We start from the raw sequence: 26,526 nt of genomic DNA, 5'->3' as shown, positions 1-26,526 counted from the left end.
TCTGTCATGTAGGTTAAAATTGTTGGTATTTATTTTTTATATCTATTTATTGTCTGTTTTATTAGTAAAACATAAACCATAATATTGTAAAATAAAATATCGTTGCCCTCTATAAACAGCTAAATACTTTAGTTGGTCGTCCGGATGAACCTCAGTGGTCTGGGGTGCAGGCTTCAAACCTGTAGCCGACTAACGTCGGAGTGGTTCAATTCCACCTTCCGGGCGATGAGTGCTGGATATCTACTTTTGCTGAGTGAGTCTATCAGAGTGTCAATAACTCTGATTTCTGTACACAGCTGTCTGATAATCCAGAGGTAAAATATTTCTAACACTTTTAAACATAGGTGCAGTTAATCAGTACTTGATGTATGTCTAGCTAGGGAATGTTGACTGCAAACAGCGTCAATTTATACTTTTATTTTACTCATCTATCAGCCAATATGTAGGCCTACTTCCAAGTCGACAGATGCATTGTTAAGTTCAATATTACGAAAATAAACAAGTAGATTTCACACAACGTTTGTAATTAAACGAACATTGAAACTAAACTAAAATACTTTTCTTTGACTGAGCTTTTGAAATGTAAAAATGGGAACTTCAAGTCGAATGTCAATGACAGCCATCAAACAAATAGCGCCGAAAACTCATTTCTTTAGGTACGCGTGTTGTGGTGTATTGCATCTGAATATATGTCCATTTTCCTATGGGTTCATTGTTAAATGTGTTTAAAGTAGATAGTGGTATACATTTGGTATTATTTAGTATTATTTTGCTTTTTGTTGAATTAATTTGGTTATATTTTAAAGTTTAACTGACAAACATATTTACTACTAAATAATGCAACGTGGAATAATTTTTTTCTCTTCTATTTTTCTTTATTTCATGGACAATTTCAACTCTATATAAATCTCAGTAGAGTGGAACTCCGTGTAGTCTAACGCCAAACAATTTTATCCGTGTGAGTATATGGTACAACATTGTTAGCCATTCCTTGACATCTTCATCAATGTTCATTTCATAGGAAGTGACGTCATTGCTTTCATGTGAATATGGCGTCAGTTGCCACTAGCAGGTAACCCTGACAATTTTGGTCATAAATGAATAATAAGATTATATATAAGTATATATATAAGTATATATATATATATATATATATATATATATATATATATAAACATATATATATATAAATAAATAAATAAATAAATAAATATATATATATATATATATATATATATATATATATATATATATATATATATGTGTGTGTGTGTGTGTGTGTCTTTACGGTTGGAGCAGAGTATTAGAGCCCAAGACTGTAGATTTACACCCATTCTCTAATGTGAAAACTTACATTATAAAATGTATGTATGGTATTTGAACTTAAATTACAAAATGTGAGTCTGGTAAATTTACATTATCAAAAAAAGTGAGACTGGTAAACTTACATTACAAAATGTGAGTCTTGTAAACTTACATTATAAAATGTGAGTCTGATATTTGAACTTACATTATAAAATGTGAGTCTGGTAAACTTACATTATAAAATGTGAGTCTGCTATTGGAACTTACATTATAAAATGTGAGTCTGCTATTGGAACTTACATTATAAAATGTGAGTCTGCTATTGGAACTTACATTATAAAATGTGAGTCTGCTATTGGAACTTACATTATAAAATGTGATTCTGCTATTTGAACTTACATTATAAAATGTGATTCTGCTATTTGAACTTACATTATAAAATGTGATTCTGCTATTTGAACTTACATTATAAAATGTGATTCTGCTATTTGAACTTACATTATAAAATGTGAGTCTGCTATTGGAACTTACATTATAAAATGTGATTCTGCTATTTGAACTTACATTATAAAATGCGAGTCTGCTATTACATTATAAAATGCGAGTCTGCTATTTGAACTTACATTATAAAATGCGAGTCTGCTATTGGAAAACTTGACACCTTTAGGGATGGGAAGGTCAACTCCCTTCCTGGCTAGATCTATAGAGCATACACAATTATAAACTTTGATCGTCATAGAAATAATTTTTTCAATAAAAGATCCGCCTCCCTCAATAATATATGAATGAATATATACTGTTCTGTCTAGAAGAATGGTTCAATAATTACCTTCCCCTGACGCATACATGAATGAAAACTGAATATTTAGGTTTACAACATTGAAACTTACCATTTAGAGCGGGCTGTACAACAGTTCTGACAAGGCGATTGGCAACTACATTTAGCATGAACATCTAGTGAAAAAAACAACTGTATCAAGTAGCAAACCAACAACAACAACAACTGTATCAAGTAGGCCTACACCAAATCAAAAACAACAACTGTATCAAGTAGCTTCCCCAAAACAACAACAACAACAACAACAACTGTATCAAGTAGGTAACCCAAAGCAACAACAACAACTGTATCAAGTTGCTTCCCCAAAACAACAACAACAACAACAACAACTGTATCAAGTAGGTAACCCAAAGCAACAACAATAACTGTATCAAGTAGCTACCCCAAACCAACAACAGCAACAACAACAACTGTATCAAGTAGCTTCCCCAAACCAACAACAACAACAACTGTATCAAGTAGCTACATCAAACCAACAACAACAACTGTAGCAAGTAGCTACACCAAACCAACAACAACAACTGTATCAAGTAGCTACACCAAACCAACAACAACAACTGTATCAAGTAGCTACACCAAACCAACAACAACAACTGTATCAAGTAGGTACACCAAACCAACAACAACAACTGTATCAAGTAGCTACACCAAACCAACAACAACAACTGTATCAAGTAGCTTCCCCAAACCAACAACAATAACTGTATCAAGTAGGTAGGCCTACACCAACAACAACAACAACTGTATCAAGTAGCTAACCCAAAGCAACAACAATAACTGTATCAAGTAGCTACCCCAAACCAACAACAACAACTGTATCAAGTAGCTACACCAAACCAACAACAACAACTGTATCAAGTAGCTACATCAAACCAACAACAACAACTGTATCAAGTAGGTACACCAAACCAACAACAACAACTGTATCAAGTAGCTACATCAAACCAACAACAACAACAACTGTATCAAGTAGGTACACCAAACCAACAACAACAACTGTATCAAGTAGCTACACCAAACCAACAACAACAACAACTGTAGCAAGTAGCTACACCAAACCAACAACAACAACAACTGTATCAAGTAGCTACACAAAACCAACAACAACAACTGTAGCAAGTAGCTACACCAAACCAACAACAACAACAACTGTATCAAGTAGCTACATCAAACCAACAACAACAACAACTGTATCAAGTAGCTACATCAAACCAACAACAACAACTGTATCAAGTAGCTACATCAAACCAACAACAACAACTGTATCAAGTAGGTAGGCCTACATCAAACCAACAACAACAACAACTGTATCAAGTAGCTACACCAAACCAACAACAACAACTGTATCAAGTAGCTACATCAAACCAACAACAACAACAACTGTATCAAGTAGCTAACCCAAACCAACAACAACAACTGTATCAAGTAGGTAGGCCTACATCAAACCAACAACAACAACAACTGTATCAAGCACCAAACCAAGAACAACAAGTGTATCAAGTAGCTATACCAATCCAACAACAACAGCTGTATCAAGTAGATAGGCCTACATCAAACCAACAACAACAACAACAACTGTATCAAGTAGCTTCCCCAAACCAACAATAACAAGTATATTATTTTTAGCGACCAACAGGACCAACAAAAATAGCGACAACAATAACAACAACAATAACAACAACAATAGCAACAACAATAACAACAACAATAACGGCTGTACTCGTTAAGCACATCCAGCTAACAATAAAAAAAACGACATCAACAACAACTGTATCAAGTAGGTAAGCTATATAACAACTAACCCGATATGCTTGTTGTCAATAAATTGCTTTGTAAGTTGTACAGCGATTTTAATGATAGAGATTTATTTTTGGAAGACTTTTCCATCTCAGTAGATAAAAATTATGATTTATTTCTTCTTGTAAGAAAAGTGAAAAACTTAAAGGTTTCACCTGGCTACAGTTGACTGATTCTAGTGTGAGTGTAAACGTGTATGTTTAACCTGGCTACAGTTGACTGATTCTAGTGTGAGTGTAAACGTGTATGTTTAACCTGGCTACAGTTGACTGATTCTAGTGTGAGTGTAAACGTGTATGTTTAACCTGGCTACAGTTGACTGATTCTAGTGTGAGTGTAAACGTGTACGTTTAACCTGGCTACAGTTGGCTGATTCTAGTGTGAGTGTAAACGTGTATGTTTAACCTGGCTACAGTTGACTGATTCTAGTGTGAGTGTAAACGTGTATGTTTAACCTGGCTACAGTTGACTGATTCTAGTGTGAGTGTAAACGTGTATGTTTAACCTGGCTACAGTGAGTATACAAATGTAAGAGACCTTACAGATTTACCAGTAACACTTACATAGACACGGTTCATGGGCGGTGAGGCTTCAGATACTGTAAGACTGGGGAATAAAAAGACCAATAATACGTGGCTAAGAATACATGATCTGTGTTGTTTACAGACATTTTCTCCGGGGCGGGGGGGGGGGGGGGGCATAGATTTGGGGGTACTTGAAACTAAAAACATTTGGGGAAGCGGGACAGGCATAAATTTCCCAGGGAAAGGAGGGGGGGGGGGGGGGAGAACACTCGGTCAACAATATATTTTCTTTATAAATTCTCTTTCGTTCAATGGAAAGGGGGAATATGCTTGAATGTGTGATCAATCGTCCTGTTGAATTAAAGAGTAGCCCAAGACAAACTAGTCGGACATTTTTTGGTGTAAATCATACACTCATAAATCATTCGCCAGATCTGTTATAAAATATATATGATGTCAGCTACAACACATACCTTATATCAGCTATAACACCTATCTATAACACATAACTTATCAGCAACAGCACATTTTATATCAGCTACAACACTTAATTAATAGATCTACAACACATACCTTAAATCATCTACAACACATACCTTATATCAGCTATAACACTTACCTTATATCAGCTACAACACATACCTTATATAGCTATAACACATACCTTATATAGCTATAACACATACCTTATATCAGCTACAACACATACCTTATAACAGCTACAACACATACCTTATATCAGATATAACACCTATCTAATATAGCTACAACACATACCTTATAACAGCTACAACACATACCTTATATCATCTACAACACATACCTTATATCATCTACAACACATACCTTATATCATCTACAACACATACCTTATATCATCTACAACACATACCTTATATCATCTACAACACATACCTTATATCATCTACAACACATACCTTATATCATCTACAACACATACCTTATATCAGGTAAAACACATACCTTATATCAGTTACAACACATACCTTATATCAGCTACAACACATACCTTATATCAGCTACAACACATACCTTATATCAGTTATACTTCCAATGAGCTTTTCATTTTCTACTTGTGCAGTGCCCGACAGAGACAGAGTCTACAAGTTATGATAGATATGATCTATGCATGTTCAGAGGCGTATATATATATATATATATATATATATATATATATATATATATATATATATATATATATATATATATATTTTTTTTTTTATTTTTTATTTATTTATATATATATATACGTAAGCCTATATATTTATATTAATAACACAACAATATACTATTATTCATTAACTACGTGTAACTTTATGAAGTGAATGATGAGTTTTACAGTATTAAAATGAACTTAAAACGCCATCAAAGTAATTACAAATTAACTACAACACCAACTTACAACCAACAAACAAAGTTAATCAAGCTAATTACAACCAACAAACAAAGTTAATCAAGCTAATTACAACCAACTTACAAAGTTAATCAAGCTAATTACAACCAACAAACAAAGTTAATCAAGCTAATTACAACCAACAAACAAAGTTAATCAAGCTAATTACAACCAACAAACAAAGTTAATCAAGCTAATTACAACCAACAAACAAAGTTAATCAAGCTAATTACAACCAACAAACAAAGTTAATCAAGCTAATTACAACCAACAAACAAAGTTAATCAAGCTAATTACAACCAACAAACAAAGTTAATCAAGCTAATTACAACCAACAAACAAAGTTAATCAAGCTAATTACAACCAACTTACAACCAAACAGCTGAGAAAAGTTTGACCTCCAGCGGTGAAGGTCAACTGCCCGTACAGTTTGAGGTCAAGGCCAGAGGTTGTAAACGCAACTTCCGGTGTTTTGGCTGACCTGATGTCTATGGCCACACTTGTGTTGGGATAATTCTCACTCAGCTGAAAACAATCGTGTGAATAGCATGGAGGTTTTTATTGTCCGATAAACTGTTGTTGTGTGAATAGTATCAAGTTATAAATGATATCAGTTTAATTAGAATTGTAAGAATAGTTTCAAGTTATAAATTATATCAGATAAATTAGAGTTGTATGAATAGTAGCAAGTTATAAACGCTATCAGATAAAATAGAGTTGTGTGAATAGTATCAAGTAATAAATGGAGTCCAATAAACTGTAGTTGTGTAAATAGTTACAATTTGTCAATAGCACTATTTGCGTGATGAACAATGATTGATTAACGTATTTAGATTAAAATAATTACCTGATCAATGAAAGCACCGACACAGGTTTCATCAGATGGGCAGGTGGTATCCAAGATAGATCTACTTTCGGCAGGTAACTACGGGGGAATGACAAGATATATTGTTTCAAAGATAATTCTACGACAGGTATTTGCTGGGTAATAACAAGATAGATTGTTTCAAAGATAATTTTACGGCAGGTATTTGCTTGGTAATAACAAGATAGATTGTTTCAAAGATAATTCAAAGATAATTCTACGGCAGGTAACTGCGGGGTTATAACAAGATAGATTGTTTTAAAGATAATTCTACGGCAGGTATTTGCTTGGTAAAAACAAGATAGATTGTTTCAAAGATAATTCAAAGATAATTCTACGGCAGGTAACTGTGGCTGTAGGGTTATAGAAAGATAGATTGTTTCAAAGATAATTCTTCGGCAGGTATCTGCAGGGTAATAACAAGATAGATTGTTCCAAAGATAATTCAAAGATAATTTTACGGCAGGTATCTGCAGGGTAATAACAAGATACATTGTTTCAAAGATAATTCTAGTGTCCGCTCAAATGGTTCACTCACCCACCAAGTACTTACATTTCATCACATAACAATTACACTTTCTCACAAATTATACACATTCTCTTACACAGTAATTACACTCACAAATTACTTATACACTCTCAAAAGTACTTAAACTCTCACGCACTACACACATTTTTCTAACAATACTCACACCCTCTCACACAGTTGCCTACTTACCGTCTGCTTGGTGATGGTGTACTTGAGGAAATCTTTGGACTGCGTGACGTAAGCGGCAGTCTTGGCCGTGTAGTCAGTGACCCAGATGTACAGCATGTTGTCCGTGTAGGGCCAGTCTGGAATCGGTGCTGGGGTCAGTGGTGTGGCCGTCCTGCTGGTCTTAGAGTAGAACTCACCCTGTGGACACCAACATTGACCATTAGCTGTACACCAAGACCAGCTACGTCATTGTACTGCGCATACAACTACATCTCATACTCAGCACAACGTGCTTGTTATTTCTGATTTAGGATCTCCTATCAGTGCAAATTTAACGTAGTCAAATTTTAACCTTTTATTTACAGAATAAAATCTGCACTGTATGTTGGTTTATACTAGAGGTTTGTTTACTCTATAGGTTATGTTGGAGGCTGCATATTTTATTAGTCAAGCGACGCGAGTACAATATACATCTACAATATACAACTATGACGTACACTTGACGTGACTCTATGAACATACAACATACAACTACAAGATACAAAGCACAACTGCGACATACAAGATACACCATACAATATACTACATACAACTACATCGTACAACATACAACATACAAAATACAAGGTACTACATCAACATACATCTACAACATACAACAATAACTGTACAAAATACAACATACAACAAACAACATACAACTACAACATACAACTACAACATACAACTACAACATACAACTACAACATACAACAACAACATACAACCTACACTGTGACGTGACTCTATGTACTGTGGAGTAAACACCAGAGACTCGGTCAGCTTAAAGTCTAGAGCGAAGAGATCTCCAACATTGGCGCTGGCTGAAACATAGGAAGATCTGTTTTTAAACATGTAAACAGGTTAGTTGAATATAACTAAAATGTATGGCTGAAACATAGGAAGATCTGTTATACATGGCAACGATCACTTCGTTAATCGGTGGATATGAATGTGTGAGTCTCTTAAGTGTTTAATTAAGCTGGTTGAAAAGACTGACAAGAACCACATTCCTATGTAAATGTCTAACTTGTGTGAGTGTAAGACAACAAAGTGACTCCACTCACTTCTCATCGTCCTCAACTCTCTGGCGCCGTTTTCATTGACAAACTTCTCCACCAGTTCACAGATCTGGGTGTTAACACATGGACAATGGGAGATCACATTATTTCATTCACACATTGTTAGATACATGCAAAAACACATGTCACATGGGAGATCACATGATTTCATTCACACATTGTTAGATACATGCAAAAACACATGTCACATGGGAGATCACATGATTTCATTCACACATTGTTAGATACACGCAAAAACGCATGTCATATGGGCGATCACGTTATTTAATTGAGACCTTGCTAGATACATGCAAAACACATGTCAAAATCTTAGTAGGCCAAATACAAAAAACATGTCACATAGAAAAATATGTGTTGGCCAAATACAAAACGTATTTAGACCACAAGTTAGCGTGGACCAAATACATATGAAGTAAACAAATAATGCTTAATTACCTCTGATTATTTGATATGGAACATTATGCGAGACAAAATTGATTATGGACTAGGTGTTGGCTTATTTGAATGTGGGTTATGGAGTTAAAGCGTTTTTTTTTTGTGTGTTTAAATCACTGTCTCCACTTTACAAGCTAAGCGGTCTGAATATTTAACTGATGACACAGACAATCAAATCACCTTTCTCGTGCTCAAGCGAGATCAACTTAAACCAACCTTGTCACGGATTTTATTTTTCAAAGATCTTTGAAACAACCCTTTGATGATGTTGTAGAGCCAGGCATTGCCGCCGTGGAATCTGAGATTAAAGTCTCCGATGTTGGCACTACATCCCCGAGATCTCAACAGTGGTTCTTGGTTCCCGTCTAGATCTGGTTGTAAAAATTAAAGACTTTATTTATCTCATTATACTATTTTGACTTAACAATGATATGTTTTCATCCTCTCTACATAAAAGTCACGTGTATGTTTTATGACTACTCACCCACAGCTAAGGTCACGGTCACGCTGACCCCTCTAAATGTAGCACTGGCTCTCCCACTGTCACGCACTTTACTGAAATTAAAATTAAAACAGCGAAAGGTGATCACTTTACACAGTGTTTCTAGGCTACTCATCAATACTACTCACTAGGTACACTTTGTGAACACTCTGGGGACACACTATGGGATAGAGAAACACTTTGGGAACACACACTTTAGAAACACACACTTCAGGGACTCACACGTTGGGAACACCCACTTTGGGAGAACACAATTTGGGAACACACAGTTTGGGAACACCCACTTTAGGAACACCCACTTTGGGAACACCCACTTTAGGAACACCCACTTTGGGAACACCCACTTTGGGAACATTTTAGGAACTTATACTCTTGGCACACACACTTTAGGAACACACACTTTAGAAACACACACTTCAGGGACTCACACGTTGGGAACACCCACTTTGGGATCCCCCACTATGGGAACACACACTTTGGGAACACACACTTTGGGAAAACAGACTTTGAGAATACATATTTTGGGAAAAACCCCTTTGGGAACACACCCTTTGGGAACAAACAATTGGGAACACACACTTTGGGAACACACACTTTGGAACACACACTTTGGGAACACACGTAACACAAGGGGAACACATGGGGCACACAATGAAGAACACACAAGGAACACACAGGGAACCAGGGAGTAGACCAGCAACACAACACATAGACGTGTGTAACTTACGCGAACCAAACTTTCTTCTGGTAGGACCAATCAAACGCGACACTTAGGCTGAAGTCTGTCAAAGTCCAGGTTAGACCGGTGGGTCCAGGACTCATGTGGCTGTGTGGGGGTGTCAGGCTCTCTTTTCTCATGCTGGACAACCGCGCAGAAATACATACAATATATATATATATATATATATATATATATATATATACATATATATATATATATTTATATATATATATATATATATATGTATATATATATATATATATATATATATATATATATATATATATATATATATATATATATATATATATGTATATATATATATATATATATATATATATATATATATATATATATAAAGTTGGTGTGTAAATCTGTCTGTTTGTATGTATATATAACGTCAAATAATGCCAAATAGACGAATTAACAGTCGACAAAAAAAAACATGTAAAAGATTTTACTTTCTGACTGAAACCTTTCCGTCTTGATCTGGCAACTTCAACTTGTCCAGTTCTCTGGCCACAAGACTTTGGGCAACTGAGTTCACTGGGGTACAAAGACAATGTGTGTTGAACCATGATTTAAATGGTGTGCTCGATTTTCACACTAATAACTTTTTAATATTATAAAAAAAAACATTTGCAAAACGAGTTTCTAAAGAGTTTGTGTAACTTGTCTTCACATTTTGAAATCAAATTAATTATATTTGTTTAATGGTTGCTATGAAAACATAACTCTTGCATGAATGAATTTCTTCACCTGCGTTAAGTCCCTTGTCTGTTAGTCTCATCTTCACGCCGGGGTTCAGGGATCGAGTCTGGCCCAGGACAAGGAGGAAGATCAGGATCTGATACATGATGCTCAGCAGCCCTGCTAGTGGTGGCGTTCGTGGTCTGGGGGTCAGTATAATAGTAGGGTGTGAGGGTCAGTACAAAGGTGGGGGGGTCAGTACAATAAGAGGGTGTGGGGGGGGGGGGGGGGGGGGGGCAGTACAATGTATTCCGACCACACTCCGTGGGTTGAAATTTCTTGTGATTTCTACAACGAAAAAACATTAACACATATAAGTAAGATCCGAATAAGAACAATAACACCACGCTACTGACCTCACAAAGAATCTAAAATCTGCCTCTTACAAGACCTACAGTATCGTCCTCTGATGTAAAACAACACATCTAATATAAGCGTGTGTGTATGAGTAGGACCAAAAAGTTAACGGTCAGTGTTAACCGGATGTGTGACGCAACACTCACGGATGTACGCACTACAGAAGAATGGGGTGAGTTGGTGCTACTCTTCATGCTAGGAAAATGGTATAGAAAAAAAAAAGAGGGAGGGGGGGGGGGGTGGGGGCGAGGAGTGGTTCTAAGACAACTACCATAAATATAGATCCCCAAAAGGCTCACTTTCAATATATATATATATATATATATATATATATATATATATATATATATATATATATATATATATATATATATATATATATATATATATATATATATATATATATATATATATATATATATATATATATATATATATATATATTCAGTGGCGGAACTAGAAACAAAGGGCCACCCCGCAAAAAAAAAAAAAAAAACTCTCCCCCCCCCCCCTATATATTTTAACATTTCATATAATTATTAGCTCCCTTTATACTTAAGAAATTAGATGGATTGAGTCCCCTTAGATATTTTGTCCAGAAATAGTTTTTACATTGTCATCTTCTGCTATCCTTATCAGGAATATTTAAGTGAGTTTTTATGAATAGACTTATTTTCGACAGTTAAAAAAATAAGCGTCAAATGTTGATGGTCGCAGAAATATTCATATGTCTGCAGCTGACCATTTTAAAATCAGCACGCTGACCCTACCCCCCCCCCCCCCCCCCCCACCCCTCCGGTTTGCCTTCTTGTAACTGCCCTCCCTAGGCGCATGCACTTTTGTCTGAACGAAGTTTCCTAATGCTCACGCCAGGCCTGCTTGACAGTTTCCGACTTCCGCTGGCTTTGCACAGCTGTTTCCGGTCTCGGTTAAATTGTTGTTTATCCTCGTCGTAACATTAAGAAGAAAACTTCACAGGTTTGTTTCGTAAAACGTTTTTTTATGAATTTTTTTAATGAATTTTTACTTTCAATAAACAATATTAAATATAGTAAACAATACCATATGACAGTCAATAAAATTTTTTTTAGATCAACTAAAATCATCGTACATACTATTATTATTTTGCTGTGAGATATTTTGTCTGAGATATTTTGTCCAGAGATCATTTGTCCTCAGATCATTTGTCCTCAGATCATTTGTCCTCAGATCATTTGTCCTGAAATAATTTTATTTGTCCTGAGATCATTTGTCCTGAAATAATTTTATTTGTCCTGAGATCATTTGTCCTGAGATCATTTGTCCTCAGATCATTTGTCTGATATCATTTGTCCTGAGATCATTTGTCCTCAGATCATTTGTCCTCAGATCATTTGTCCTGAGGTAATTTAATTTGTCCTGAGATAATTTGTCCTGAGATATTTTGTCCAGAGATCATTTGTCCTCAGATCATTTGTCCTGAGCTCATTTGTCCTGAAAAAATTTTATTTGTCCTGAGATCATTTGTCCTGAGATCATTTGTCCTGAGATCATTTGTCCTGAGATCATTTGTCCTGAGGTAATTTAATTTGTCCTGAGATCATTTGTCCTGAGATCATTTGTCCTGAGATCATTTGTCCTGATATCATTTGTCCTGAGATCATTTGTCCGTGAGGTATTTTGTCTGAGATCATTTGTCCTGAGATCATTTGTCCTGAGATCATTTGTCCTGAGATCATTTGTCCTGAGATCATTTGTCCTGAGATCATTTGTCCTGAGATCATTTGTCCTGAGCTCATTTGTCCTGAGATCATTTGTCCTGAGATCATTTGTCTTGAGATAATTTAATTTGTCATGAGATCATTTGTCCTGAGATCATTTGTCCTAAGGTCATTTGTCCTGAGATCATTTGTCCTAAGATCATTTGTCCTAAGATCATTTGTCCTGAGATCATTTATCCTGAGATCATTTGTCCGTGAGGTATTTTGTCTGAGATCATTTGTCCTGAGATCATTTGGCATGGAACCAATTTACTATACCAAAAATGTCCTGTTTATTTGAGGTTCGTTTTTTACACTTACCCAGACTCATGTCAACTCTCTACGTGACATGCAATAGCCATTTAAGTAATTAATTAAATCTTCAGTTTTAAAAGCATTAAAATAAGACTTATATACAAGTAAACCATTTTCAATGAATGAAAGTTCATGTGAGAAAAAATTATTACATTTGGAAATCGGTATCAGTCCTCACCAGCCGATGATGAAAACTGTAATACTAAAGTGAACATTGCAAGGCAACCAGACTTTCTACATTACATGCCTGAGGCAAACAAAAAATGAAGAAAAACATATTTTCAGTAATAAAATGATATTAGATAGACAGACTGTATTTAGATAGATAGGCCGGCTAAATATAAAATGATATTAGATAGACAGAATGTATTTAGAATGATAGGCCGGCTTAAAATGATATTAGATAGAATGTATTTAGAAAGATAGGCCGGCTTAAAATAAAATGATATTAGATAGACAGATTGTATTTAAATAAATAAATAGAACGAGTTTTTAAAAGACAGGTATTTAGGGACTAACTAAGCCTTGTAATTAAAACGATTTTTTTTGTTCAATTGCTTAAAAATCTTATTATAGTAAAATTATGTCTAAAAATAATTGCGCAACAAATGAATACAATGTGTATAGTATTTTAAATAGGTAATTTTAATTTATTATTTAAATATCAAGCAAGCATCCAATTAAGTGTAAGTCAAAAGCGATGCTACATTGCATCGTCATCGTGCTAAGTTTAAAGAAAATTGGTCTGTTAGAAGTGGTCGAAATTTTGCTCGCAGGTTTCGACTCACCACAAACAAAACACTAAGCGCTAAGTACAACAGAGAAAGTTAAATAAAAGCTTGTAAAAAACGCATTGTATTTAAAATGTATGTTTAAATAAAGGTACAGAAGTATCCTCCTTTCCTCTTCCATTCCCCCTCCCCCACCCAGAATTTTAAAAAAACTCACCGATGAAATTCGCGTTAATCAAACCTTGCACCAATTTTTTGAAAGTTTGTGATACATCATGTACCTGGGGAATAAATAATTTATACATCCGAATTTTGTCTTATACTGAACCTTAAGATGGAGAGTGATATAGGCTACTCTTGTAATTAATTAAATCAGATTTACTTCAATGGTAGCTGTCGCCGTTGGTTTAGGATAAACATCAACTCTGAAATTTTGAATAAAAATATATTTTTTTTAGAATGACACACTAAAATAATCCAAGGTCGTAAATGCAATTTTTGTATTCGTTCTATTCATGCTTACGTTAGACTGATAACAGCTTATAAAATATGAATTGAAACAATAATCAACATAACATCTATCTATGACGGTGTATCCTCTTAAACAATTGGAGTGCGTGGCCTAGCGGTGGAGCGCTAGACTGCTAACCCGATAGTGTCCCGTTCGAATCTGGGTTAAAGTTTATCAGGAGGTCCCTGAGTCCTCCCAGCTCTGATGGGTACCCAACTCACGTTAGGGAGAGTAAAGGCGGCTGGGCATAGTGCTGACCACACTATCCCATTTTATGCCGAGGCCAAGAAACATATGAACTCAACTTCATCTGCCAAATAGATCGTTAGGTCAAAAGAGGAATCTTTACTTTGTCTGCTTCAACAGTTATACATCTACTCGCGTGTGCCCGAGTAAGGTGCCATTGATTTTTCCATCATGAATAGTTGCTGTCAGATTTACAAGCACATCCTTACAGTAGAAAAAAAAACGTGGATTTTTTTATCAGAGAAAAATTCATTGAGTCCATTGATACGTAAAATACGATGTAGGCCTACGAGGATTCTAAAATTATGCAGAACCATAAAACAGGGACGGAATGGTCTAGCGGTAGAGAGTTGGAATGCTAACCCGTAAGTCTCGAGTTTGAATCCGGGTTCAAGTCGGTAGACCGTCCCTGAGTCCACCCAACTCTGATGGGTACCTAACTCACGTTAGGGAGAGTAAAGGCGGCTGGGTATAGTGCTGACCACACTATCTCTTCATATGCCGAGGTCACAGAAACAAGTGAACTCTACTTCCCTTTCCCCATAGACCGACAGGTTTGAAAGGGAAACTTACTTATAAAACATTTCACCACTTACGTAAAGCAAGTATAAACACCTCTTTTTTTCATGATTTTTAAATGTACTAAATCTAAGTAATATTTTTTTTTTACAATGATTCATGTCTCCCATATCTTTATATATTACCTGCTCCTTATGACCTTATTAGGGATCTAAAAATAACATAGGATATCAGGGGTTCTAAACTAGACCAGAACATCAGAGGTTCTAAAACTAGACTCGTATGTCAGAGGTTTTAAACTAGACTAGTGTATCAAGGGTTCTAAAACTAGACTAGTATGTCAGGTTCTAAAACTAGACTCGTATGTCAGAGGTTCTAAAACTAGACTAGTGTATCAGGGGTTCTAAAACTAGACTAGTATGTCAGAGGTTCTAAAATTAGACTAGTAAATCAGAGGTTCTAAAACTAGACTCATATGTCAGAGGTTCTAAAACTAGACTAGTGTGTCAGAGGTTCTAAAATTAGACTAGTATATCAGAGGTTCTAAAACTAGACTCACATGTTAGAGGTTTTTCTAAAGCTAGACTAGTATGTCAGAAGTTCTAAAACTGGACTATATCTGTGTTTCTAAAACTAGACTAGTATATCTGAGGTTCTAAAACTAGTCGTATGTCAGAAGTTTTAAAACTAGACTCATATGTCAGAGGTTCTAAAACTAGACTAGTATGTCAGAGGTTCTAAAATTAGACTCGTATGTCAGAGGTTCTAAAACTAGACTAGTATATCAGAGGTTCTAAAACTAGACTAGTATATCAGAGGTTCTAAAACTAGACTAGTATATCAGAGGTTCTAAAACTAGACTAGTATATCAGAGGTTCTAAAACTAGACTAGTATGTCAGAGGTTCTAAAACTAGACTAGTATGTCAGAGGTTCTAAAACTTGAGTCGTATGTCAGAAGTTTTAAAACTAGACTAGTATGCCAGAGGTTCTAAAGCTAGAGTCGTATGCCAGAGGTTCTAAAGTTGACCTAAAGCCAGAACTTACAAGAGTGAGTGTGACGGCGTGGTAAGTCTTGCCATCAGCCGTGTGCACGTGCAGAGCCACGTCAGCAACGGCCTTGACCGAGATCCTGTCCGCGAAGAAACGAACCTCCGGTGGGGAGGGCGAGGTGAAGCGAGACTCGACGCTGGCGTCGGGATAGGCTGACCCGAGCTGGGGAGGGAAGGGGAGGGGCAATCAAATTTGGGACAGAAAAAAACAACTTTGACGTCAGTTTTTTGTGACCACTTAACAACAAGAATCATCTATTTGGCTGGTCTAAAACTCAATGGAATCTGAAACAACAAAAATCATCTATTTGGCCGGTCTAAAACTCACAAAAATCATCTATTTGGCCGGTCTAAAACTCACAAAAATCATCTATTTGGCTGGTCTGAAACTCACAAAAATCATCTATTTGGCTGGTCTAAAACTCACAAAAATCATCTATTTGGCTGGTCTAAAACTCACAAAAATCATCTATTTGGCTGGTCTGAAACTCACAAAAATCATCTATTTGGCTGGTCTAAAACTCACAAAAATCATCTATTTGGCTGGTCTAAAACTCACAAAAATCATCTATTTGGCTGGTCTAAAACTCACAAAAATCATCTATTTGGCTGGTCTGAAACTCACAAAAATCATCTATTTGGCTGGTCTAAAACTCACAAAAGTCATCTATTTGGCTGGTCTAAAACTCAATGGAATCTGAAACAACCAACTGAATTGTTGTCAACGTTGAAGGAGGGGAGGTAAATTAACGGTATGCTTAGTAAGGGAAGGTGGGTGTCTTCACAAAAGTCGTTGTTTTATGCTAGCGTAGAACTAGTGATGCCTTTTAAGTTTGATTGGCTTTTTTTACTTCAGGGACTGGGGTTCAAGATCGGATATAATTGTGCCGTGTTTCTTCCAGACTTTTTACTTTCTCGTATATACGAAGTATAGAGAAAGTCTTGTAATCGTGCAAAAAAAAAAAATCGAGATTTTACAAATCTCGACGTTTTACAACTCACTGATAAGGAAAAACATAATTTTGCAATCTTGTCCGTATGTCTGTGTGTCTGTCTGTGGGTATGTGTGTCTGTCTGTGTGTAAACACGATAACTTGAGTACCGTTACAGCTAGGTTGACGAAATTTAATATATAAGTATTTTATCAAAATCGTAGATCCTGTTCAACTTTTGAGCAATTTCCGATAACCGGAAGTGGTACTTTTTCTACTTTGAACTTGTCAAAAGCCTATAGCATGAGTACTATTTCAGATAGATAAATGAAATTTCACATGTAAGTAACATATCTAATTCTCTACCTTCTGTCGAATTTTGAGTAATTTCTGTTGAACGGAAATACTAATTTACGCTATTTCCGATTTCTCAAAAAACGCATGTAAATTTATAAAGTACTAATAATATTGCGCACTATTATGCACATTTTTTGTTTTGGTGTTCGCTTGGTGCGCAATTCTTTTTTCTATGAGATTCTATTCTATTTTTAAAAGTTTAAGTAATTAAAAATCATGTCTATATTCCAAGTTATATAAGAATATTCGAGAAAGTTTAGGGGAGATAACTCCCGGTTTATTTCTAGAGGGGGTGGGACTCAAATTTCCGGGGGGGGGGGGGGGGCGGACACTGTTAAAAGTGTGTATTTTCTTTATAAATTCCATTTCGTTCAGAAGGCGGTAGACTTTTTTCAGGGGGCAGAGTCCGTCCCCCCCCCCCCCCTCCGGAAGAGATGCCCGGAAAAAAGTCTGCAATTGTGTGACATCATTTAAAGTCGGTCTTTTTTCTTAATGTAAAACGAGGATTTAGTGTAGGTTTTGTTCTGCTCTCCGTAAAAGGTCAACTTTTTTTTGTTGAGAAAACCATGTTGGTAAATATCAGAAAAACCTAAGATTCGTAGAGTAAAAGATGTATTGTAATAATGAAATAATAACAGAGAGAAAGGTAGTTGGTCCACATAAAACCACTAATTTTTTGACCTGCCACTTACCTGGGGGATCAGCGCGCCCAAGCAGGAAGAATATGTTCTACAGGTGGTTTCAAAGTAGGGGCGGAATATCGTATCCACCTGTGTAAGACATTAGAGTTTACCGTTACAATGACCTGTGTAAGACAGAGGTTTGATGTTACACTGAGCTAAGACAGAGTTAAACGTAACAATGAGCTGTGTAAGACATTTGATTTTAACTTCGTACTGATCTGTTCAAGTATTATCATGTCTAGTTTTTAAGAAAACCGTAGTAAAATCCATGTACAGGGAAGCACCAGTTCTGTATCAGCCATTCACTTATTAGAAGAAACTCAATTCATGAGCTGATAAAAAAAACCGATGTTTTAAAATTAAATCGTTGGTTTTATTTCTGTATTTATCCCTCATTTTAATCAAACATTCGTAACAGGGTCAATATATGTCTGTTTGTAAGTAGCAGTTGCATAATTTGATGTATCATTATGCTCTCTTTACTTATTTCATTTTAATGTTATTCGTATGGTCTATGGGAAATACCTACAAAAAACGGTTTGGCTAAGTATCTAAAAGCAGCTAATTCCATTATAACATTGTGCGATTGCTTAAAAGAAATTTGTAAAACGTGTGCGTAATATGAAAAATTGGTTAACAAATCAGCTGTAACATTTTTAAAATGATATTCACTATTACAAGTAGATCTGTATATTTTATTTATTTATTTCAATAATGATATTAGCTTTATTACTTTATGGGGGAAAATGAGATTTTCACTTTAAAAAAACATATATTAGTTTCTATTTTATGTGCGAATGCTAATTAATACACCCTACTGTACTATTACGTTTTTAAAATTACTCTAAAAGACTTACTTCACTGGGCAGTTTGAAGTTTTTAAAATTACTCTAAAAGACTTACTTCACTGGGCAGAAGATTGTATTGCAGAAAGTTGTGGACATGCGCGGAGTAGAGAAAGCTATTAATAGAGTACTCAGTCAGCCAGATGTACGCCATTTTGTTGACGTCATTCAATGCAGGTATGTTAGCAGGAGTGGTGGGGTACTCCCCCCGGGCACCTGTCCAGTACACCTCACCCTGCCAGCAAAAATTTGTTGTCAAATTAATTGATGAAGTTGTTGAATATTTTTTTGTTATCGCATACTACATGTTTCATGCTGTTATAAACGAAGTCTTTCTAGCTGACAATTACAAAAGACATTTTAGTTAGTTAATTTGCAAATTTGATCTTTTTTAGCACATGACGACTTTTTTAGAAGGGTGTTAAATTACAAAAATAATGTGCAGTTTAATCAAACAAAAATTATTTACAGAAAGAAAAAAAAAATAAAAATAAAAAGCAGAGAAAACAATCAATTTTATTTTAAAATCAAATATTCAATAACCAAACCAAATAAAGCAATAAAAAGAAGCATAACAAAGACAGCAAACAAAGCAAATTAAAATATCAAATTAAAAAAAAAATTATTCCAAAAAAGAAAAAAAAAGAAAAAAAAAGCATGTTATTTAGATTAATAATTTTTAATTTAGTTGGGTACATTTTTTTTCTGACTTTCACGAAATAAATACTTAATTCTTTGATCAAGACAGTTTTATTTCATTTCTATACTGTTCAATTCTTAATCAGAATATTCGAACGATATTATTTGATGGTGTCTTATCAATCAACAATATCCTCGAATTATTCGATAAGGTCTTAACCTTGTCCTGACTTTACGGATATAGATGTAACTGGAACATTCTGATTGTTTGTTTATTTACTTATGTGTTTATAGCAATTTAATAATCAAATGTTATTTTGTGAGCGTCAAAACATAAGACTACTCAAGAGAGGCCCTATTCTAAATGCCCTACTGGTTTTCAAAGTATTTCAAAGAACGGAATGCTTCCTAAGTTAAGCAAAGAAGAAAGACGGCATTTTTTTAAAAAGGCCATCTTGATTTGTCATCGAGATAGTGTTTAAAAATTAAATGGTAGGGGTTTTGCGTGAGGGGGATGGGGAGTGTTGACATAGGTTAAATGGGAGAGGGAAGGGTTTAAAAGTTAAATATTAGGGGGGGGGTGAATACGAGGAATGCTACCCTCATTGACGTCACGGTAATTCCCGCTAATATTGGTTTTGGTCTTTTGTTCACAGTTGAAGTGATTTATTTTAACAGCAGGTAACAGGGATGTGGATCACTTGTAAAGATTTAGCCATGAATGTAAAAAACTTAAAGTGACAACGATTTTTATTTAAATGTAGCCCATTTATTTAAAGATGAAAATAAATTAGCTGTCAATACTGTGCCACTCTTTATTTTACAAATCTTACGGCTCGGTAAAGCTGACAAGAAATAATACATGGTTGTCTTTTTATAGGCTGGTAGATCACAAATGTCTTGGTCACTGAATCAAAGCCATGTTATCAAAGTGAGATCACGTGATATCACGAGCCATCACGTGAGTTCACGTGTCATCGCGCTCCTTCTCGTGAGATCACGCGAGAGATGACGTAAAATGACGAGACACCACGTGACATGGCAATACGTGTGTGAAGGTGTGTCTTTACCTTATGTGAGCTCTCCAGATAGTTGCTGGTGACGACAGCATCTGCCAGCATTCGGCAGTCGGCGGTAAAGTTCTCCAGTACCTCGTAGGTTACTGCAAGTAAGGGGGTTAGGTTACTGCAAGTAGGGGGGGGTACTGCAAGTAAGGGGGGTTAGGTTACTGCAAGTAAGGGGGTTAGGTTACTGCATTTAAGGGGGTTAGGTTACTGCAAGTAAAGGGGTTAGGTTACTGCAAGTAAGGGGGGTAGGTTACTGCATTTAAGGGGGTTAGGTTACTGTAAGTAAGGGGGTTAGGTTACTGCAAGTAAGGGGGTTAGGTTACTGCCGATAAGGGTGTTAGGTTACTCCAAGTAAGGGGGTTAGGTTACTGCAAGTAAGGGGGTTAGGTTACTGTAGATAAGGGTGTTAGGTTACTCCAAGTAAGGGGGTTAGGTTACTGTAAGTAAGAGGTTTAGTAAGGACGTTAGTTCATGAAAGTACCACAGATACCCCATACAGTAAGACTTACTTAGTTCTACAGATCAACTGAATAACATGACGTTGAATGCCTATTACAAATAAACCTACTTAATTGACCTTGACAGTGAGTACTACAGATCAATTCAGTAACATAACATTAAATGTGAGTAGACTTATTTCAAATAAACCCACTACATTGACCTTGACAGTGAGTACTACACAAAATCTACTCACCGTCCATTTGACTGAGAGCATTAGACGCCGAGACGTCAATAGCTTTGTTTACAACACCACAAATCTACGAGAAGGTCACACAACAGCTTTAGGTGAGAGCAGTTTTGTTCTATCTGTAGGTCATTGGTTAGGTCATAGGTTAGGTCACTGTACGCAGGTCGTTTGGCAAGCCGCTGGAGGGTTCATGTGGTAAGGTCTTATATTTGTGTACGTGAAGGTAATATGTTTGGGGATATGAAGGTCATGTGTTAGGTGATGTGTAGGTCATGGGAAGGTCATGTGTTAGGTGATGTGAAGGTCATGGGAAGGTCATGTGTTAGGTGATGTGAAGGTCATGTGTTAGGTGATGTGAAGGTCATGTGTTAGGTGATGTGAAGGTCTGGGTGTTCCACTCACCTCTTTTCTCAAAACATCCTTCAACATGTTTTGAACCAGGTCTCTGAATAAGTTCAACAAAAATGCCGATCCGCCGAAAAATTGCAGCTCGAGCTGTTCAATGCTGGAGGTGCAGGATTTGCTTCTGACGGTCACTCTACCCTCGGTGGTAGCGCCTGGTAATGTATTACACAGATGTACGTACACGCATATTATCATAACAACCGTATAGGTATATATCAGGTAATTAGTTACTTCAATTCGATACTTTCTTCAGTAACCAAAATCAAGATGTTCAAAGTTGCAGTCGCGAGATTAATAATTCTAATCAGAATGACAAGCTATTTTTACTTCCCCAAATTTATACTTTCATTGGGCGGCATGGTCGTGGGCAGCGCACTCGAATGCTGACCTGAAACTCTAGACTTCGGATCTTGGTCCTGACTTGTGTTTGCTAAACGCCTCTGGGCCCACCCAGCTCTGATGGGTACCTAACTCACGTTAGGAAAGTAAAGACGGCTGGGCACAGTACTGAACAGACAATCTTTTCATATGCCGACCTCAAAAAAATATGTTAACTCTACACCATCTGCCTTATGGATCGATATGGATCCGAAAAGAGAATTTTTTAAAAATTAGTTACCAATTTTTGGGCTAATTTAACCCACCTCACCCTTCCCCCCCCCCCCCCCCCCTAACAACCCCCTAGTCCCGCCACAAGCGATATTGAATCAGTGACGACAACTCACCTATCCCAACATTGACTGTTGCCGCCACCCCACGTATCTTGACGTTCATCTTGCCGCTGTCTGACACGGAAAACCTGAACACAATGAAAGCTAAATATAACATTGGGTAGTGAGATCTATATCAGCCTCCGTACAGACTGACCATAATAAAACAAAGACCCTATAGAAACAGCAGGATGAAAACAAATGAAGATTGTGGTGGTGAGGTCAGCTGGATAAACTGTCAAACACAGGGGGGGGGGTAAAAGTTTTATATTACAACATCCCAAAGGAGTTTGAAACCGGGTTCAAGTCCGTTGAATGTCCCTGGGTTCACTCGGCTCTGGTGGGTACATGTAAAGGCGGCTGGACACATTGCAGATAACACTATATTAAGCGTGGCGGACAAACTTAGGTCAGCGTGGAGGACAGGCATAGTACTGTAGGACAGCAGCCAGATCTCAGTGGAAGGTGTTGGTGGAGCAGCCACAGTGATGAAAGGATTCAGACTAACATGGGCCCTAGAATAGATTGGCGTCACTAAACCTGTCTACACGATAATCAGCTTATGATTCTGGTAGAAATAAATAATTCACCAACTTACCATCCATTCTTGTATTTGATCCAGAAGTTGGTACTGAATTCAGCGCCGAAGTTTGAAACTCCCAAGGTCAGACCGTTTACTTGAGGGTTTAAGGTCAAGGACGTTACAGGTTGAATGATCTTTTGTTTTTGAATACTGTGTAGGAAATGTAATGATTTAAATAGCTATAGAAAACTACTCCTTTGTCAACGATAAATTTCTATATTGCTGGTAGACTTTCTATGGTGCCGCCACACCCTATCTACGCCATTGATTACAACATTTGAAAAGTAGTTAAATTAGTTACACTTTGTGACCTACAGACCTAGATAGCTGCCATGACATGTAGCGGTCCTTGCCAGTTTGGTCCGAGAGTATGAGGTCATCGAGTGCTTGGGTCAGGTACTTGCCTGCTACCTTGTTGGCTGGTGGAAGGTAAGGGGTGGGGGTGGGGTGGATGTGGTGGTCATTATAGGAAGGTGGACGTGGTTGTCATTATGGGAAGGTGGATGTGGTTGTCAGTATAGGTGGATGTGGTTGTCATTATGGGAAGGTGGATGTGGTTGTTAGTATAGGAAGGTGGATGTGGTTGTTAGTATAGGAAGGTGGATGTGGTTGTTAGTATAGGAAGGTGGATGTGGTTGTTAGTATAGGAAGGTGGATGTGGTTGTTAGTATAGGAAGGTGGATGTGGTTGTCAGTACAGGTGGATGTGGTTGTCATTATGGGAAGGTGGATGTGGTTGTTAGTATAGGAAGGTGGATGTGGTTGTTAGTATAGGAAGGTGGATGTGGTTGTAAGTACAGGTGTATGTGGTTGTCATTATGGGAAGGTGGATGTGGTTGTTAGTATAGGAAGGTGGATGTGGTTGTTAGTATAGGAAGGTGGATGTGGTTGTTAGTATAGGAAGGTGGGTGTGACTGTCATTATGGGAAGGTGGATGTGGTTGTCATATCTGATTGTATGTCAGAATTTATTCATGGTTATGATTGAAATATCTGACAGGATAAAATAATATATTGCGTTGAAATGTTTGGTTAGAAAGTTGGATTATCTTACCATATTCAATTCCTTTCTTAGACACTCGTACTTTTAATCCCGGATTAGCTAATGTCATGTGACCAATGGTCAGCAGCGACAGGACACACAGCAGGCACCTCATCATCAAGCTTGATTTTGTTGGTACAGTCACTCACGTGCAACTAATGTATGAGTGTAAAATATAAATACATACATAACAGGCACATTTGACATATTTCATATATGTATTTCTTTGTTTCAGACACTAAAAGTTCCATCAGTTGTGTCAATAATAACTTCAACTCCAAAATTTAAAAACATTCTTTTTCAAACAGTTCAAATCAGTACATTAATGATTACATTTTTGACAACCCCACTGAACAATAGTTGATAGCTACATCTACACTTACCTCGACAGTCCAATTTGTTTTCACCTAAAGTAATGTTTAACAGACTAGCCTGTACTTATCTAAAGTAACGTTTTAGAGCCAAGTCTACATGTACTGATCTAATTCGTCACAGTGTCATTGGATGTCAGGTTTTATATTCAGTTCTACTGGGATTTCACATCTGCTATAAAAAGATGATTTTTAGCGGGCGTTACCTGATTACACCGACAGACAGGATGCTGAACCTGGTCACTTCCTGAACTCAGCATTTTGTGGACACACGTGACCTGGCGCTAAACCTGGACTGGATGGGCTTAAACTAGGACAAGGTCATTGCATGAAGGTCAGGCTATGAGCACCAAGGTATAGACACAAGGTACAGGTGTATGATGCAGGCGAAAGGTATAGGTGAAAGTTACAGGTGTAAGCTACAGGCGAAAGGTACAGGTGAAAGTTACAGGTGTAAGCTGCAGGCGAAAGACAATTATCTGCCCCTTCTTAGTTCTTGGTTCGATCTCTCGCAAGAAACCAACCATCCGTGACAAACTTGAGATTAATAGTGTTATCTCCCCTTGGTAATAATTAAATTAATTTTTACCCACGTTAATATCTAATTAGATTATAATTTAAAGATTCTTCCTTTGTCTTTGGAGACGAATGAATCTGTAAAATCTTTGCCTTAGAAGTTGGCCAACTTTGAGTTATTAAGGAAAAGCTTACGACAAGAAAGCAACCAGTCACACAAGTGTACAGTGTTCATGCACTAAACACAAGTGTACAGTGTACACACACTATAGAAGAGTGTACAGTGTACACACACTATATTCAGGCAGATTTGTCAACGCCAAATGAGTACAGCTCAACAAATGCAGACCAACACGTCAAAGCAAATATCAGGTGACGATATGTGGGGGATCTACCTGTTTTTTGCACATCCGGGTTTAATCACAGGTAAGTGGATTAGGATTTTTTTTTAATCTGGAGCTCCACTGTGGCCCCGCCCCTACAAAATTTTGTTTGCTCCAGCTGGGCTGACTCTCATTTTCTGCTTTAGCAAGACACTTGGTGCTAAACTTGGTCCAAAACATGGTCCAACAGTTCGTCTAAAACTTCTATTTTTATTCTAAAATCAATGACGTCATACATTTCACTTTTTGTTTGCTTATATCACCATTCTAGCGATAGCCGTGAGACTTTGTGGGCTCGAGTTCGGATCTCGGTTTGGACGTTCCTGAGCTCACCCAGTAAATGCTGCTGGGCTTAGTGCTGACTACATCATCCCTTCATAAGCCGTGGTAAAGAAACATATTGACTCTACTTCATCTGCCCAATAGATCGCAAAGCCTTAAGAGGAATCTTGACTTGATACCATCCTAACCATACCAAAAAACCTTTTAAAATAAACCGGGAGTGATCTCCCCTAAACTTTCTCGAATATTCTTATATAACTTGGAATGTAGACATGATTTGTAATTACTTAAACTTTTAAAAATAGAATAGAATCTCATAGAAAAAAAACATTGCGCACCAAACAAACGCCGAAACAAAATGTGCATAATAGTGCGCAATATTATTAGTACTTTAAAAATTTACATTAGTTTTTTGAGAAATCGGAAGTAGCGTAAATTACTACTTCCGGTCAACGGAAATTACTCAAAATTTAACAGAAGGTAGAGAATTAGATCTTTTACTTACATGTGAAATTTCATTTATCTATCTGAAATAGTACTCAAGTTATAGGCTTTTGAAAAATTCAAAGTAGAAAAAGTACCACTTCC

The 26,526-nt window shown here is 36.6% G+C and overlaps 3 protein-coding genes and 1 non-coding gene across 4 annotated transcripts in view; 2 read left to right on the top strand and 2 right to left on the bottom strand.

Annotated features, from left to right (window-relative positions):
* The window catches only part of LOC131935375 (putative tRNA N6-adenosine threonylcarbamoyltransferase), a 325,139-nt gene that overhangs the window by 180,771 nt on the left and 117,842 nt on the right, over positions 1-26,526 (top strand). The window lies entirely within an intron of this gene.
* Trnastop-uca (transfer RNA opal suppressor (anticodon UCA)) lies at positions 139-225 on the top strand. Its single transcript has one exon. It is a non-coding gene; the product is annotated as a tRNA-Sec (tRNA).
* On the bottom strand, positions 854-11,471 carry LOC131935372 (bactericidal permeability-increasing protein). Its single transcript, XM_059291746.1, has 16 exons — positions 11,326-11,471; positions 10,979-11,112; positions 10,681-10,765; positions 10,226-10,357; positions 9,481-9,551; positions 9,213-9,367; positions 8,547-8,610; positions 8,212-8,303; positions 7,462-7,638; positions 6,726-6,803; positions 6,251-6,403; positions 5,518-5,585; positions 4,504-4,546; positions 2,196-2,259; positions 1,929-2,005; positions 854-1,078 (listed from the first exon to the last, which is right to left on the bottom strand). Exons 2-16 carry the CDS (start codon positions 11,073-11,075, stop codon positions 1,040-1,042), a joined length of 1,395 nt encoding a protein of 464 aa, XP_059147729.1. The 5' UTR covers positions 11,076-11,112; positions 11,326-11,471; the 3' UTR covers positions 854-1,039.
* On the bottom strand, positions 13,620-24,877 carry LOC131935423 (lipopolysaccharide-binding protein-like). The gene is made up of 15 exons (XM_059291823.1): positions 24,770-24,877; positions 24,399-24,541; positions 23,666-23,765; positions 23,362-23,496; positions 22,779-22,852; positions 22,051-22,205; positions 21,655-21,718; positions 20,964-21,055; positions 19,313-19,489; positions 18,419-18,496; positions 16,433-16,600; positions 15,005-15,072; positions 14,494-14,536; positions 14,329-14,392; positions 13,620-13,627 (listed from the first exon to the last, which is right to left on the bottom strand). Exons 2-15 carry the CDS (start codon positions 24,502-24,504, stop codon positions 13,620-13,622), a joined length of 1,332 nt encoding a protein of 443 aa, XP_059147806.1. The 5' UTR covers positions 24,505-24,541; positions 24,770-24,877.

This window comes from Physella acuta, unplaced genomic scaffold (genome assembly GCF_028476545.2).
Source record: "Physella acuta isolate Inbredline_101_S28 unplaced genomic scaffold, ASM2847654v3 ptg000144l, whole genome shotgun sequence".
Taxonomy (NCBI): Eukaryota; Metazoa; Mollusca; class Gastropoda; family Physidae; genus Physella; species Physella acuta.
This window is presented reverse-complemented; position numbering and strand designations above follow the sequence as displayed.

Bases quoted from the DNA above. Each gene is read 5' to 3' on its own strand.
- LOC131935423 (XM_059291823.1), bottom strand. From the start codon at position 24,504: ATGATGAGGTGCCTGCTGTGTGTCCTGTCGCTGCTGACCATTGGTCAC. The intron at 22,206-22,778 runs GTGAGTTGTCGT...ATACATTACCAG, and splicing joins AACAGTCAATGTTGGGATAG to GCGCTACCACCGAGGGTAGA. The intron at 16,601-18,418 runs GTAAGTGGCAGG...TTCCCTCCCCAG, and splicing joins TGGGCGCGCTGATCCCCCAG to CTCGGGTCAGCCTATCCCGA.
- LOC131935372 (XM_059291746.1), bottom strand. From the start codon at position 11,075: ATGTATCAGATCCTGATCTTCCTCCTTGTCCTGGGCCAGACTCGATCC. The intron at 10,358-10,680 runs GTAAAATCTTTT...GCGGTTGTCCAG, and splicing joins GGAAAGGTTTCAGTCAGAAA to CATGAGAAAAGAGAGCCTGA. The intron at 8,611-9,212 runs GTTGGTTTAAGT...GTTAACACCCAG, and splicing joins AAAATAAAATCCGTGACAAG to ATCTGTGAACTGGTGGAGAA.